Below are 17,884 nucleotides of genomic sequence, written 5' to 3'. Positions count from 1 at the left end.
GATTTTAATTGTTTACTTTTGTTGGGGGGGAAAAAAAACAGAAATGGCACATTAGCTACCTGAGATGTTTTGTGAACAACAGTGGCATCCAAGAGGCTGGTGTCCTTGTGGTGTGTCGGAATGTTCTGAGCCTTGAGGACTATTTTGGGAAATAGTAGTTTAAAGGGCCAGACGGTTATTTCAGCCAAAGATGGGCAGCCTTCTCAAGGGACTCTTGTATTGTTGATCTTATATAGCTTGTTCGGCTTTTTTACTGCACTGTTTCTATTTCGACACAGTCATTAACGGCTTGATACCTGCACATACACCCACATAACTTTCAGATCATGATTTCTTTGTGGTGAAGCTAAATTTGGATTGGAAAATTGGTGGTGTTATCTGAAATATCTGGAAACATTCCAGTTAATTCAGACAAAAGGTGAACCCCCACATATTCGCATTTCACAAGTTCGCAGATTTTTTTGGGGCAACCTATCCTCTATTCGCTCTGTGCTACTTAGGCCAAACCCATGCCTAACATAAAAATATTGCTTTGGCACCCTCTAGTCGCATCTTGGCACCTAGTAACCACAGTGGTGCCTTGACTTCAAGTTTAATTTGACCACACTTGTAACTCAAAACACACAATCCTCATCCTTCCCTTGAATAGAAATGCTATTAATCTGTTCCAGCACCAGATTGTGCTCATTCATGTGTGCGTACCTTGGCCACAAGGGGGCATTATAATATAGACATACGAACACTCACAGTTTCACAAATTACTAAGTTGCAGTAATATTAGTAATTTTTCGCAGAGGATAAAGACTATATGCCTGTGAGTATTGTTGTATTGTCTGTTTACATGTGTGGCTGCATTGTTCAGTTGTTTAAAGCATTACAAGTAGAGGTGTGATGATTACTTGACAACTAATCGATTATCAAATCTATAATGATTTTTGATCATCAATTAATCATTCAAATCCTACGATTAGCCGGCATCCATTTCAGTGTACCCCGCCTCTCGCCCGAAATCAGCTGGGATAGGCACCAGCACACCTGCGACTCTAGTGAGGATAAGCAGTTCAGAGAATGGAAGGATGGGCATTCAGAGACCTTGTTTAACTTGTCTAAATCCTCTGAATTTGGCATTTACAGTAAATATTAATAATTATATTTATAATTATACTTATGTTACAGACCAAACCAGTAACTAAATCATAATCAATTTATGTTTGTGCCTTTTCCGCACTGTCAATTTGAAATAGTGTCCCTTTTTTAATAAATGGATGAAGTTTTTTTTCAGTACCATTTATCGAGTAATCGACAGCGTAATCGATGATTGATATAATCGTTAGTTGCAGCCCGAGTTATAACACAACGACAGTTATTCCGTTGGTTATTTTGCATTGTGTGGTAGCATTCAGTTAACAGACTTTTCCAAGGTGAAGTTAAGCGGTTGTTGTATACAGCAGCGGGTAATTATATTTGTTTTATGTGTCGTTTGACAGTAAACCCTATTGTACTAATGGATTTTACGATGTCATGGTCACTTAAAGACTTTTCCCTAATTGTATTCCTTTGGTTTGCATATTTAGATGTATCCTGAACATACAACATTTTCCACAGGACTTGCAGGGTGAGGTGGCGAGAGAGAGTGAGGTGCTGCAGCAGCTCCAGACTCAGCGGCAGAAGGTGCAGGAGGCCTTGGAGGAGCTGGACCAACAGAAGGGCTCACTGGAAGAGCAGCTGGCCCACATTCGCCAGCAGACTAACCAAGAGAGCCAACTGGTGGGTTTGGCAGAAGGCTATTGTCACCTCCCTGAAAACCAAAAGGTTACAAAACCCGATTACAAGCCCAACACTCGTTGGCATACACGTTTTTAGCATATTTTAATTATTGTAATTTGAGGTAACGTTACACTTTTTTGATGGTTAATTCGGCCTTTAGTTTTTCATAATTACAGGTGCATCACATTAATAATTAGAATATCAAGGAAGATGTAGTTCAAATAAAAATGTGAAAATCATTATACAGTAATGATCTGTATAAATTCACAACACAGAATGAAATATTTCATGACTTTATTCTTTTTACAAATTTAATGATGATAGTTTGTAGCAAACGAAAACCCAAAACATGACATAAACATACATCAGCCCATTTTCCATACCGCTTATCTTCGCGAGGGTCGCGGTCGTGCTGGAGCCTATGCCAGCTATATTTGGGCGAGAGACAGCGTACACCCTGAACTGGTCGCCAGCCAATCATTACATAAACAATCAAAAGGAATTTTTATTATGTAGGGATTGCCCTTCGGAAAAGTATTTTCATGTGTTTAATGAATCTGTATAATGAGTTTGACTTTTTTAATTGAACTATTGAAATTATTTTTTCTACGAAATTGAGATACCCCTATATTTTATATTAAAAATAGCCTGTGTTAATCCAACAGCGAAACAAAAACACAATGCAGCAAATGCAGAACTGCCAAATGTTAGGCAACGTCCGTATTTTGTTACGGAAATCACTGAACGTTGACTTGTCACTGATTTGTTCTGGATATTGTGTGGGGTGGGGTCCAGCCTCTGACGTTAGCAGCGCGTCCACATTGAACAGCTGCTTGGTGCACATGTATATTTGTATATATGTGTATTTTCTTACGCCCCCCGGCTGCAAAGCTGCAGAGGCCAAAGTTCTCTTTGCGTCCGGTGTCAATGCATTCATTGTAAGTCACTGATCGCCTCCATGGTAGCGTATAAGCTACACTTCTTACCATGCTTCCTACAAAAGTGTCCCAAAGGGAGGACGAGGAGTAGCTGTCAAAGTCATGCTAATTGCTAAGCTATTGTTACTAACAGTCGCAAAACATCAAAATAAGTGATTTGGTGAAACAATGCACTTGTCACATAGGTCTGGCTGTTTTCGCTAAGAGTAACCAACTTTGACTTTACTTTTTTTGTTACCAGAGTTGAAAACAGAATTGGCAAAGGTGAATTAATCCATAGACACTGATATTTTTGATGATGAAACGTTGAAATCTTAATGCTGGTACTTCGATTCGGGCTGCAGCTGCGTCCACCATTAGAAGGTTGATGTAAGAAAAACATTAAAATGACATATTGAGGCCATAATTTATTAACGATTATGATTATGAACGTCGCACCGAAATCTTCTTGACAAAATTTTTAATATATGCAAAGTCAGACAAATTTGGGCACATTGTTCTGGAAGTGAATTTTTATAGGTTAACAACTCTGAAACTTTATTTTATCTGTGACATACAGTAATGTTACAAATAAACAGCTATTTGTTAACCTGCACTATCAGTATTTTAAAACAATCTAAAATAAAATATTTGTTCATTCCTGTAAATGATGGTTTATGGAGCACTCAACTACAGATTGGGGGGAATGGTAGCTTTTATTTTTATGCTTATTGTTTGGAATAATACTAAACATTATTACAGTTATTACATTGGTAAGAGACTGAAGTTTAAAAGAAGATTCTATGGTGAAGAAATTCAGAGAAGCAACAAGAACTGCAGCATACCGAAATATGGATGCACACAGCATTGTCGACGAATCACGTCAGTCTACTAATCGTTATTAAAGACGGCGTGTCCATATAATTTAAGATCTTTTAATAGTTAGCAGGGAGCTTGGTTACAACATTTAATTCATTGACGTGCCTCATGTTGCTTTTTTGTTTAGCTAATAAACGTTCAAATCTTCTGAGCAGTTAACTCTTGAATGACCATGTGTGAACATCTATAAACCCAAATTATTACAGTTACTATGTGCATTTTTTCTGGATGGGAAAGTCTTTTTAGTAGATGACTCAGCCAGCGACTAATTGGGAAATGGACACTAATTGAGGGATGTGATATGACCAATTAGTACATTTATTTAAAGAAATTATAAGATGCTGAAAACACATAATTGTGAAGTCAGTAATATTTGATCCCCGTCGTCTTTTCTGCTTGCCATATTTTCTCCTGACATCCTTACATTTTGAAAACCTTGCATTAACGTACGTTTTAACGTAAAACCCGACCCGGTTTTACTGTCTGCCAGATTACATCACTGCAGTTGGAGCATGAGGAGCAGGAGCAGAGGATATGTCAGTACGAGGAGGAGCTGGTCCAGGCTCGAGAGGAACTTCTGGCTCTGCAGGAGGAGAGCAGGAAGCTGCAGGAGAAGGTCCAAGCTGCACAAGAGCAACTCACACCTCTGCAGGAGTCTGTACGGGACTCCTTCACACAAGTTGCCCAGGTCAGATGGAAATGTCTCAACCTTATTCACCTGTGTTTTCTCACTTGAGCCGTATTTTTCTTCGCCTTTAACGTTCTGCTTTGCCGTTCAGGTCCAACACAAACTTAACGACCTTCAAGTGGAAGAGAGGTCGATGGAAGCCCAGCTGAGCTGGAAGAGAGCTTTGGAAGATGACTCTCCTGTCATGGTCAATGGATCGGCAGGGCCCACACCACAGCTGCAACATAGGGACCCCTTCCAGCAGGACCTCTTCCAGGACGACCAACCTAAAGAGCTGAAGGGCGAAGAGCCAGCTGCTGACTCAAACACTCAGAAAGAACTCTTAGAACAAACAGAGAAAGGAGTGAGCGAAGAAAAAGAGGAAGAGAAGGAGGAAGAGCGCCCCAAGACACCAGAAGAGGAAAAACTGAAGCCAGATGCTTTGGATGACCTCTACACTAGCCTAGCCTCCTCTGAGAAGTACATAAATCTGCCGACGCTCACCAAGCCACAGGAGAAAACTGTAAATGTGTGAAATGACTACTTTTCACGACAAGATTATTGAACAGTCTGAATGTCTATGTAACACACCTTGTTCTTTGACATCTCCAGGAACACAAAAACCCCTCACCTGATGTCTCCTCAGAAGTCCAAGATCATGCAGCAGAGTCACCTAAAACAAGCCCACAAAAGGTAAAGACTTATCATACAGTTGTGATGATAAACTGTCTTTTTGTTTAACCTTGCATCGCTCCTGTGGTATTTGATCTAGCTAACCTTTTAATCAACAAAATATTGTATTGTATGGTAGTACAATGTCAGTTCAGGCTTAATTTATGGTCCTTCTAGGTAGCAATCAACAGATGGCGCCATTAATTCGTTGAAGTTGTATTGAAATGGAAAAATAACCTTAACAGGAAAAGAGCAAAGTTTAATGCTGGATAAGGCTGTCACAAACTATTATTTTTAAAGTCAACTAGGCGGCGGTTATTTTTGTGACTAGTCGACTAATCAGATCATATGTAAATTGCTGCTTATCGCACCAGCAAGCAGCTGCTTTTATACAACTATCTTTATCTTTCAGCTTGAAGTGTTTAAGGAATGTGCAAAAGATAATAAGCATTCCTAAAATCCTTACACATAATAGTGCAAATTAAAATGAAGGCAATACTCTAACCTTTAACATTTTTAGCTGTAAATGTTTAGTGCACTTTAAAATGTTCCCAAAAACTATGCACAATCATGTACAATCATAACAAGGGAACTGGGAATAAGGGTAATTAAATTGTCATCGTTCGCCTTAAGATAATGTTAACGTTTACAACTTTAAGCAAGTACCTCACTGCCGTTGACGCTAATATTAACACCCAACTAGCCAAATAGTTTACCGGGATGACTGTTCCTGTTTGTCGGACATTGAATCAGCTACGACATTCTTCCTCTTTAGATGCTAGTGTATTACTGTTCTATCTCACAGTTTTTGCATAGCATTCCTCTTTAGTATTTTTGGTGAAATGCTGAAACTTTCGGGCTCCGTTTCTAACGCTCGTTAGCTGTAGTTCTTCTGGGTATGGCACACGCGGATTACCATTACTGCGCATGTGCATCGCAGGCAGACAACATGCAAAAAACAGCCTTAAAAAAAATATATGACGACGTTGATTATTAAATTAAATGTTGACAATTTTGATCGTTGACATAACAGGTGACTTGTCAACTGATCTTGCCATCCCTAATGCTGGACCAATTTGAGAACAAGATTTTGAGATTATGATTTGTGAATTTGTTTGTCAATTTGAGTAAGCCAAAGTTACTGTTCAACAAAACAGGTGGCATCACCAGAGCCAGAGGTGAAACCGCAAGCTGCAGCCTCCTCAGAAGTCATCCCGTCTTCATTACCAGCACAACCTCTTCCTCATTGCTCTGCGCTGCCCGCTACCAGCCAGCCCTCTCTGCCCGAGATGGACTTCTTCCACTCTGACCCATTTACAGAGCGTGAGCAACATCAAATCTGCGGCTTGTGTCATTTGTTGTCTTCACACGCTGCAGGTTTGAAAATGTGACATTTGTTTTGCAGATGATCCATTCAAGAATGACCTGTTTGGAAAAACAGATGCTGCTGGTGAGTTTGAGAAAGCAAACACCGAGTGCATTGCAACCTCCAAAGTTGAACACACCCTGATCCGTGACGCTGGTCCCGAAAGAAATAAAAGTAAAGTAAATTAATTTGTTCATGTGGCCATCGTAAAGCCTTTATAACCTGTACAGGCTTTCATGTAACATTTTAACGTTCTTGACTATCATACAATCATAAAAACGAGTTAACCACTCTATAATTAAACCAAAATAAAGTAAAAATCACATTCCCTTTGTAGACTCCAGTCAGACACGTAATAGAGGGGAACACAACGGCTTTTTTCTGAGCTTTACTGTGTGGAAACTCCACACAATGTTTTCCCTGTGCTTGCGTGGTTTTTGTTTGTTTGCGGATATTCCAGTTTCCTCCCACATTCCGAAAACATGCATGTAAAATGTCATTGAAGATTTTCAATTCTCTGTGGGTGTGAATGTGAGTGTGAATGGTTGTTTATCTATGTGCTCTGCAATTTGCTGGCAACCAGTCCAGAGTGTACTCCCCCCAGCATGTTCCCTTTGGGATTAATAGTTGACATTGACACGGTTACTTAATGTAACATGAATATAAGTTGGTAACTTTTGTCCGTAAACATAAAACAAACAAAATTCCACCTTGCATACAAAATCTAAGTACATTTATGGTGCAGAATTTAATACAAATAAAATGTAAATTAAATTTGATTAATTGCCCAGCCCTTGCATTTACTTGGTAAAATGAGTTTGTGTATATTTTAGATACTTGAGTTTGAAGTCTATTTCTCATATTTTACAGAGCAGCCACACACTTTCTCATGGCTTTATTTATAGTTATTACACTTTTTTTCTCATGATGCGTTCCATTATTATGGTTTGAGGCATTTTTTTCCCTGAACATTTTGATCCAAACTTTTGGATCATTTGACTTTGGAGGTTTCTCTGTACATGCATGACCAACTAACTACAACTAACTCAATATTTTTGTCCCATCAGATCTATTTGGAGGAGATCCTTTCAAAGGGTCAGACCCCTTCGCTGCAGACAATTTCTTCACGCAAACCGCCAGCAACCACTTTTCCTCAGATGACCCTTTTTCTGGCTCTGCTGACCCGTTTGGTACCACTACTTGTGCGCCAGACCCAGACCTGTTCCCAGCCAAGCGCAACGATCCTGCCCCAGCAATGGCAATAAAACCAGACCCTTTCACCTCCCAGCCCACGAATCCAAACGCACCAGCCACAGATCCGTTCAGCTCTACGAGCAACGACACAACTGAATCGGACCCGTTCGCTCACAAGATGAACGCCACTGGTGAAGCAGATCCATTTGGTTCTCAGTACACTGGGACAGATCCATTTAGCACATCTCCGCCCAGCGCTGGTCTGGCATTGGTGAGTCCATTCTGTCCTCACTGTGTTAGACATTGAGAGACTAACTCATGTTAATTAAGTCAACATTTACTGTTCTTAGGACACCACAGCAGCCAGTGACCCTTTTGCTCCAGGTGGTACCACAGTGAGTGCCAACTCTGACCCTGGTAGGACTGTTCAGATGGCACTATCCATTGGAGGATACCTAATGCCAATTATGTTAATGATAGTGTGTCTTTATGATTGTAGATCCATTTGCTGCTGTGTTTGGGAATGAATCGTTCGGAGGGGGCTTTGCTGATTTCAGTGCCCTGACAAAGGTAATGTTGATTTTCAGAATAGTGATTGTACCTTTTATGCAACTGCCCCTGAAAGGAAAGTTTGATATAAGAGACAATTAATACACACTTAATACCTTTTGAAAATCAGAGTAATACACTGTAGATTATCTTCTTCCCCACTCAAAAAGAGCAACACACTAATTGTGCTGTCATCCTTGTGTGTGTGTGTGTGTGTGTGTGTTGGGGGGTTATGACAACAAACAGCCACTATGACTAAAAATACATTTAGAACATAAAAAACACGTGGAGAGTCATTAAGCCGGCCACCTTCAGTTCGCGTGGTTACCTCACAGTGACTATCCAGGTGCTGTGTTTTTTGCTCGCATTTTCCTCACTTTTTGGTATTTTGGTAGATGTGGTATCAGGTATTTTGGCAAAATTCTTTTTACTAACTGTGTGCTGAGAAAGATGTGAATGATGTCCATTGAATTAAAGCTTGAAATCATAGAAAAACATATTTTCTAAAGTTTTTATTGATACAGTTCAAAGTAAGGAAAGTGTGGTGAAAAAGGCCAAACAAGATGATGAAAATTAAGTTCAGTGAAATTATTTTTTTACATTTAGGGGAAACAAGTATTTCTTCTCTTTCTTTATCGTGTTATATTTGATCAGAATCATCTTTATTTGGCAAGTATGTCAAAAACACACAAGGAATTTGTCTCCGGCAGTTGGAGCCGCTCTAGTACGACAAAATAATACTTTTGAGACATAAAGACATTGAAAAAAAAAAAAGTCACGGAGCAATGAAAGGTTACCGGTAATCTGGTAATGCCGGTACAATTTTTTAATTTTATACATTTTTTTTGTTTTTTGTTTTTTTCAAAAATATGCAGAGTCCTCTAGCAATTAGAGCAGTTTGAAATGACTAATAGAACAATAGTCCAGTGCAATGACCACTGTGCAAAGGGTACCGAGACTTGAAGAAATGTATGCAGTTTAAAGTGACTAGTAGTGAAATAATCTGGGACAATGTCGATTGCGCAAATGTTGCAGATGCTATTCTGGCACATGAGTGGCCAGTATTGGTCAGCAACAAATATGCAAATAATGCAGCGTGGCGAGACTACTCCAGTGAGTGCACGAGTAATGTATAATTGGCCCGACAGAAATGTGACAACAAACTCGAGACAAAAAATTGGCAGCATGTTGCAATGGAATTGTAAGTTAACTGTTTAAGAAGTTAATGGCAAGAGGAAATAAGCTGTTGGAATGTCTGCTTGTTTTAGTTTGCATTGTTTGGTAGTGCCTACCTGAGGGAAGGAGCTGGAAGAGGTGGTGACCAGGATGTGGAGGGTCCAAGAGGATTTGCATGCTCTTGTCTTAGTTCTGGCAGCGTGCAAGTCCTCAAGGGTTGGTAGGGGGGTGCCGACAATCTTTTTCACAGTTTTGATTTTCCGTTGCAGTCGGAGTTTGTCCTTTTTTTGTAGCAGCACCAAACCAGACTGTGACGGAAGAACACAGGACTGATTCAATGACTTCTGTGTAGAACTGCCTGAACAGCTCGTGTTGCAGGCCGTGCTTCCCCAGAAGCCGCAGGAAGTACATCCTCTGCTGGGCTTTTTTGAGGATGGAGTTGATGTTGAGCTCCCACTTCAGGTCCTGAGAGACTGTAATTCCCAGGAACTTGAAGGTCTCGACGGTTGAGACAGGGCAGTTGGACACCGTGAGGGGCAGCTGTGCCGAAGGATATCTCCTCAAGTCCAAGATCATCTCTACAGTCTTGAGCGTGTTCAGCTCCAGGTTGTGTCGGCCGCAACACAGCTCCAGCCGCTCCACTTCCTGTCGATACGCAGACTCATCACCATCTTTGATGAGGCCGATGACTGTGGTGTCATCTGCAAACTTCAGGAGTTTGACAGCCGGGTGAGTTGAGGTGCAGTCGTTCGTGTAGAGAGAAACAAACAGCGGCGAGAGGACACAACCTTGGGGCGCCCCGGTGCTGGTGGTGCGTGTAGATGAGGTGGCCTCCCCCAGCCTTACCTGCTGTGTCCTGCTCGTCAGGAAGCTGTGAATCCACTGGCAGATGGCAGGCGAGACGCTGAGCTGGAGAAGCTTGAAGGAGAGGAGTTCGGGGATGATGGTGTTGAACACAGAGCTGAAGTCCACGAGCAGGATCCTTTTTAAGTTCAGCACTTTATTTGAACACTTATAACTTTCTTTTTTTTAAATTGCTCTTAATGTGAAATTCAGCCCTACTTTTATTTAGTAAATGAGAGAACATTACACAGTTGTGCTCATATGTTTGGTTATCGGGCAGAATTTGTAATATGTGTACAACTCTTTATTATGCTCTAATATCATTATATCAGTGGCATAAAAACACATCAACAATACTATCATTTATCTTGAAAGTTTTTGGGAAAATATATATTTTTTTAAAGACAAAATTATCTCGTTCCAGGCCTAAATACATAATATATTGAGAAAAAGAACAATGGACAACACAAAAATATTGTACAAACAGTATAGAAGATTAAAGAGTAACAACAGTCATAAAAATCTGCAATATAGCGGAACCATGAAGCAAGCGCCGCGATGTAGGGGAGGATTACTGTATCTGTATTCTGTCATAAGTTGCAGGGACTCATTGTTAACGGGGTGAGACTCATTGTTTCCATGACATCTGCATCCCGGGACTCACATAGTCTCAAGTGTAAAGTGATATATCCATATTATCCATAGGCTTTACACGATCAGGATTTTTGGGACCGATCAGCGAGTTTAAAAAAAATGATAACTGATCACAAGATGGAGCAATGTGTCTATTCAAATGACCTGTTCATTTACTGTATATACATGTGTACTTAATTGCTCAAAATATTATATTTACATTAAATAATATATCTTTGTTCATCTATTTATGCCAGTGTGGCATAGTGACAGACAGAACAAATGAATGGTCTTCTATTAGATGGCAGGAAGTACATACAGTAATTAATGTATCCACTTTTTGTGACATTTTTGTTTTTTTGGTGTGCCGTGAGATTTTTCAATTGTAAAATATGTTCCTTGGCTCCATAAAGGTTGGAAATCACTGCTCTAGTCAGGTCATGTATTGTAATGAATCAGGTCAAACCAACATTACATGACAGGGGTGGGTGCTAACTTACTTCATTGTAATTAAATTACTTCACCCACACCGAAACTTTAAAGCATGATTCGACAGAACGGCAGCATGTTTACGCACAACCGTTAGTTCTAGCACTAGCTTGCTAGGCTATATAACATTTTGTTGCCTGCTTGCGAGTCGTATCGTATTAAAAGTACGGGAACATACCTCAAGCAAGCCTTAAAAGAATGTCCTCTCCTGAGCACCGGTGACCACCAGCATATGTTTTTCCCCATTTTGTTCTTATAATACAGTCAGCGCGATCCACTCTTGTTGTCGTCACCACGGTAACGAGTGTATCTGGTCGCATTTGAGTTGATAAGATAAAGTCCAATGATTGTAAAAAAAGGGATGCGGTGGTATCATAATACAAGATTTTATTGCAGTAGTCTGACATACTGCAATTGTTAAAAAGCAGATTTGGGCATTACGTGTTGTCTGTCTCAGACGTGTTGTCTGTCCCACACCGCCGCCATTTTTTGTTTTTGTTTGTTTTTTTATTAACTTTATTGGCCGTCAGATATTTATAGCACTATGTCAAAAGACACGCAACAAGGCTAAAAATAAACTTTATTTATTTAAAAATAAACAAATATAATGTGCATGATGGCCACGCGGAGTAAATGTCTTTTGCGGACCAGATCAATGACGTCATTGATCGGATTGGCGAATTATGACATTAAAGCCGATCAGCTGATCAGCATAAAATGCTAAATAACGGCCGATGCCGATCAGATCGGTTTGAAGTCTAATTATCCATTAGAGTATCTATATTTTCAGTGGCCACAGGTGTCCTAGGTCCAGACTTTTACCAGTAAATTTTCTTCGAACATCCACTAATCAGCAGGTGTGATCGAGTGCTACCACCTTGAATAGTGTCTAAGATAATACTTCATGAGCAATCGGTCCCTGAAAAATGATGCATTCAATAATGCATTCAACATGTAATCAGCTCTGCTGGCAATTATGGAATGCAGAGGGTCCAAATTACTGGGGGGAAAAAAATCAAGCTTTGCAATTTTAGTCCACTTTAAAAAAAATAAAAAAAATAAATAAATAAATATTTCTCAAGTTGCCACTAAAAATATAGAAAGTAGAAACCCTCACATACAGTATGAGAGAAACTTGCCCTCATCATGGGGAAATGAGTCAGTGGAAATGGAGACGGTTTCACCTGAGTGGGTGTACTTCTGTCATGAAATCGAAAAACAAATAGCAAAATAAAACTGAAAACAGTGTGTGACAGTTAAGAAAACTAAACCATTAACAACTCCAAACATTGCTTTCTGTATGCATTTATTCTTGATTGTTACAGTCAAATGGCGCTGATCAGTTTGGCGTCAACAACAAGAACCTGTTCCAGGAGGACAGCCAGTCTGCCAATGCGGACGTTCCTCCGGCGCTGCCTCCCAAAACGGGTACGCCAACTAGACCTCCTCCTCCACCTCCAGGTCAGTACTGAGTCCTTTATGCCCCTTTTCCACTCCCTGGTACCTCCAGGGCTCGACAGCTCTACTCACTGTACTAGAAATAATAACCGTCAGCCTGGGCTCCTGAGCAAATATATATGGGTGACATAAACCACTGTTGGTTGAACAGATCCCACGTAAGTACAGGGAGAACACTGGACCGCAGAATAGAAATGCACACATACTAACCACTAGGCTACCCTGAGCAGTTATTGCAACCCAAGACGATTGGCCCACATTTCCCCATCAGCTGAACATGATGCGTTGCCTTAGCTGCAGTTTGATACTCCACAGGCTCCACTTTGCTGCAGTCTCTTGAATGAAATTTACCAAATGTTGATCTCTCCATTGTTGTTTTGTTTGCATCTCACATTCTAAATGATGCGTTCAATGTGGCGGTTTTTTCCGTAGTTTCCTACTGTAGTATTTTGAAATGGCCTCTCAGAAGTGAATAGAGCTAAGCCCGAGCCGTTGCTGTGCAGTGGAAAAGCATCAACTGTGTGATTGTGACTGTTTGCATGTTTGTCGACGGTCCATCTGTAACGCACACTTGCCTCGTCTGCGTAGGTAAGAGATCCTCCCTCTCCAGAACAGAGTCCTCGGACTCCTTCCACCGACGTGGCCCCTTCCCTACACAGAACTCGGGAGAGTTCTCCTCCTCTTCCTCCTCCTCCTCCCTGCCTGCCAAGGATCCCGTAGCTGACCCCTTCGCCCCCTCCTCCCCTACTCGTCAACACGTTCAGGAAGCTGACCGTTTTACCAGCTTTGACAAAGTGAGCACCACCCTGTCACCCTCTCCCTCACCTCCACCTAACACTCAATAGACACACACACCTTCCTCTGCTCTCGTCTTACTTCCTGCTCACTCAGGCAAGTAGCACCGCTCTCTCAATCCCTCCATCCATTTACATGTGAAACCAATGAACACTAAGTGAACTATGTGGACACGTTCCTTACATTCACGTTTGTTTTCCTTAATCATTAATGGGATGGTGCGGGGTGATTTAAAGATTAATTGTTTATAATTTTCATTTTTCTTCTTGGGGTTGGATGCACCAGTATGAAGGAATGTGGCAACACTGTACACACAACATGGATGCACGTGTGACCAGTGCTGCAGCATGCATTTGGTACCTGAGCCTATTATTATTATTTAGCTGATTTAATCCAACCACTACAATTTTGCAACTATAGAAATCATCATCAATACTATACAAAAACGGAATGTAACAGCACACACCTGTGCCATGTACATCTGAAGCAGTTCATATTGTTCATTCAATATTTATCTAATAACCTGATAAAAACATAATGTAAATAAATTACATAAACTCACCCGAGATGCTGATTCATAAACGTGGTCAGAGGTGCTGATTGTGAAAGTTGGTTGTAACAAGTTTTGCTCTGACTGACCAATGAGTGTCAAGAAAAATGCTGACATGGTGGGCCAGTTCACTGGCTCCGTGCAAATTAGAAATCTTATTAGTTCAAGAAACAGTTTCATTGATAGTGTAAATTGCATCGACCAGCACAACTGATTCTGAGGGCTCTGGGCAGATTATACTGACATGATAACAAAGAGATGCTGAAATCTGATTGGACAATAAAATCTAATTTACATAGGTACTGTACTGGAAGAAGTACAGAATGAAGAATATAACCAGTTGGGAATATATGAATACAATTTCATGGAACAAACAGAATTTAGATTGTGAATGTAGATCAGTGCTTATGATGGTGTTTAAGACATCTTAACACTAAATTTGTCGCATGCTTTGTTACATATGACACTCACACACATGGTTGGCAGTGAATGGAGGGAGGAGGAGGAGGCTGCTTGTCTGGCTCTTGTTCGCCATCCCAACGTTAATCCGAAGTTCATTTTAATTAACAGTTTTTCTCCACTGGGACGTTTTATGCCCCTTTTAATTCCACTTGTGTCACAGGTACAGTACGTCATATTTCTATCAGTGCAGTGTTGTGTATTTTACGAAGATTTACAAAGTTTTAGTAGCACTGCTTTAAATGAAGTAAAAAAAAAAAAAAAAAAAATGTTTTAAAAGGGCCCTATTTGAACAGTGCAATGTGGGATGCGTGACTTCATTACTGCCACCACTTCTCAGATCACATGAGCATACCTGCATGACCCCTGCACACCCTTCATCTTGTAGCTAGTGCTTTCCCTATATGTATGTGTCTGCATGCGTGTGTGTTTGTTCCATCTTTGTTGTCGAAGACATTAAATAAAGAGTTAAAGCAAGGATCCCCTCTTTGACTTTTATGTGCATCCACCTGCATGCAACTGCATTATTTCAAAAAGGGTCTTCAAGCCATTTCATTTCAATCCCAGTTAGTTTGCTGTCAAACTAAAGATAAAACAGAGAATTACACATAGTGTATATAAAACAATCACACAACTTTGCCTGCCTCTATCTTGATGCAAACACACAACACAAACTGCCATAGACAGGTTAACGAATGGCATTGATAGTCTTGTCGAAGTGTTATAACCCTTTAAGCAATGGATATTAGACCACAAATGGTGCATCAACACATGTAGACAGACAATATAATACTCACAGGCATATATTCTTTATCCTCTGCAAAAAAAAACAACTATTACTGAAGTTTCCCTAGGTCACAGTAGTTGTGAAGGTCTTTCATTTGTCTTAACTGTTTATACTGCCCCCGGTGGCCAAATTTCACACACCAGAGGAAGATGTGATGAATTTATCATGACACACAAACTGTTTAATTCTTAGTTATTACTATGGATGTATAAAGTACAATATTATTGAGTGCTGCAGTACTTTCCTTATATATATATATATATAAATATAATGTTTAAAAAAGAAAAAAGTTTACATTTTTTTGGGGGGGAGGCTGGACCTGATTAATGGCATTGCCATTCATTCCAATGGGGAAAGATGATTTGAGGCAAGTGTTTTGAGTTACATGCGTGGTCACAGAACAAATTAAAATTTTAAGTCAATCTGCCTTGGTACATTATGGTGGCAACACTTTTTGTATAAAGTAGGGATGGGCAAGTACCAATACCAGGTATCGGGTACTCGTTGATACCAGCCTGATCATTAAGGCAAAAAAATCTGACTGAGAAAATGGTCAAAAAGTTGCCACTATACTGTGGTGGTACGAATCACCATTTCCATCAGAAAGAAAGAGGTCTTTGTTCACAATCATGTCATTGTGTTATTGAATATTTTTATACCAAAAGTACTTGTGGTGTTTGTATCCTGAGTACTTCACAGCGAAAAATGATTTTAAAAAATAAAGTACTTTTGGTATTGGTGAAAACTCAAAAGTGGAATATTTTATTTTATTTTTTTAAGTAATATTACAAAATGTGTGTGTGTATGTGTGTGTGTATATATATATATATATATATATATATATATATAATGGTTGTCAGTTGATTAATTGTTTCAATCTGATTAATCACACTTTAATTTTGATTAATTGCGATTAATCACAAGCGCCAAATATACCACACAGTACCACATTATGCTTTGAGATGGTATTTTAAACTTGTGCGTTGATGAAAAGAGTTCAGCGCTGCACTATATGCAACTTGTTTTTTTTTTAAAGTCCTATTCGGCTGACTTTTTGAAGTAAAGTTTGAATACTCAAGACTAACTCGTACCAAAATCGGCCTGAAAAAAAGTGGTATCGAACATCCCTTGTGTGTAGTCAGAATATCATTTCAGTCACAGGTTTTCATCTTTTGACGAGCCTATTAACTATATTATGTGTCTTTTTCCTTTGTGTGTGTGCACATAAAGTACCCAACGGAGGAAGACATGATTGAGTGGGCAAAGCGTGAGAGCGAGCGCGAGGAGAACGAGCGTCTGGCCAGGCTCACCCAGCAGGAACAAGAGGACCTGGAGTTGGCCATCGCTCTCAGCAAGTCTGAACTCTCCTGAGGGGCTTCTTTCCCTCATCCATCACACCCCACCCAAAACCCCCCCGCCACTTTCCCCTCAGTCCGGCACAGCCAGACGTGGCCTGTTTAAGCACCAAAGCGTTATGGGGACCCTGTAGGACTAAATAGCGCGTTCTTGGTCTTAAGCAATGTTGTCCTCAAGACTGTTTTATCCAACCTGTCGTGAGGTCAGCAGTGGAGATGATGAACAGGGAAAACAGTGATTTTGAGATTCATGTCCTTTTGTGACTTACTCCAGAATATAACTTATTCTAAACCTGCACTCAGTTATAGAGCTTTATCCACTAACCTTACCCACTACAGTCCATTTCAGACCAGCTGTTGCTTGTTTTGTGGAGGATATTAGCTGTAAAAACGTGTTAAAAAGTCATCCAACTGGACTGCAGCAGCCTATGTAAACAGTCATTTTATTTCTCCAAGCCCAAACCAGATGACAACAAGCAGCCATGAAGTGCATGCAGGTTCTAACTAAACATAGAATAATCAAACCACGTCCGGCATGTAAGGCTAGCATGGTTTATCTGAGAGAAGCATGACTCAAACTGCATCCAAATAATGATTGTGTTATGAAATGAGCATTAAGATTCAACACGAGTCTCTTTATATTTACAGATGTAAACTAAAGTGTAACATTTAAGAATACAACTATATCATTGTTGGCATCTTTTTAAAAACTGTCATAACTTGAATTTTGATTTATTATTTTTTAAAGAAATCAGTAAAGGGTGCGCCTTTGAAGATCGGTTTAGCGACAGTTGGGTCCTGTTCTTGAAGCCCCTCTGTGTCTGTGTTTGTTCAAAAGCGACAGCAGACTCCACTTGAACACTGCTTTCCTAACTTTGTACAGCAAAATGGAACAAATAAATGCATAGATCGTACACAACTGTTTCGGGTTGTTCATTCACCAAGTGACTTGGTCTCCAATATCAAACCATCTTTCTCCATTGAAATGAATGGAAATGCCCCCCCCCCAGAAATGTCATGGTTTTTATATTTATATAAAGCACTCTATAATATTTTACTGTATAACAATATTAAGTAATGACAATTATGTGGAATGTATCAAAATTAAATATTTGAAAAGAAATTTGGGTTCAATTCAATTGACATTGTGCAGCTCCTTTTGGTGTGTGCTCCATCTAGAGGCAGTATAATGCAGACTGACAAATTGCAGTAATATGGACTTTTGTCTCCATGGGTTGCTCCACCGTGTCTTCAAGTATCTGTTGCTTAATGGATTATAACAATGTGACACCGATGCAATTCCGGCAGGGGACCCAACCAGGGGGAAG

At 40.0% G+C, this 17,884-nt stretch overlaps 1 protein-coding gene across 9 annotated transcripts in view; it reads left to right on the top strand.

The window, feature by feature from the left end:
- The window catches only part of eps15 (epidermal growth factor receptor pathway substrate 15), a 37,492-nt gene extending 20,017 nt beyond the window's left edge, over positions 1-17,475 (top strand). For 3 of the 9 annotated variants that reach the window (XM_061778911.1, XM_061778910.1, XM_061778917.1), the window contains 12 exons: positions 1,606-1,812; positions 4,054-4,251; positions 4,343-4,759; positions 4,843-4,923; positions 6,060-6,225; positions 6,308-6,442; positions 7,336-7,733; positions 7,813-7,879; positions 7,962-8,032; positions 12,478-12,613; positions 13,199-13,404; positions 16,432-17,475. In XM_061778911.1, the coding sequence (XP_061634895.1) occupies positions 1,606-1,812; positions 4,054-4,251; positions 4,343-4,759; positions 4,843-4,923; positions 6,060-6,225; positions 6,308-6,442; positions 7,336-7,733; positions 7,813-7,879; positions 7,962-8,032; positions 12,478-12,613; positions 13,199-13,404; positions 16,432-16,572 (2,223 nt within the window). In that variant the 3' untranslated portion in view covers positions 16,573-17,475. Of the gene's footprint in view, positions 1-1,605; positions 1,813-4,053; positions 4,252-4,342; positions 4,760-4,842; positions 4,924-6,059; positions 6,226-6,307; positions 6,443-7,335; positions 7,734-7,812; positions 7,880-7,961; positions 8,033-9,539; positions 9,917-10,054; positions 10,178-12,477; positions 12,616-13,198; positions 13,405-16,431 lie in introns of those variants that run through there. The other 6 variants (XR_009789321.1, XM_061778912.1, XM_061778913.1 and 3 more) reach the window with 6 other exon arrangements.
- Positions 17,476-17,884: the final 409 nt, after the last annotated feature.

Source organism: Phyllopteryx taeniolatus, chromosome 7 (assembly GCF_024500385.1).
Source record: "Phyllopteryx taeniolatus isolate TA_2022b chromosome 7, UOR_Ptae_1.2, whole genome shotgun sequence".
NCBI classification, from domain to species: Eukaryota; Metazoa; Chordata; class Actinopteri; order Syngnathiformes; family Syngnathidae; genus Phyllopteryx; species Phyllopteryx taeniolatus.
This window is presented reverse-complemented; position numbering and strand designations above follow the sequence as displayed.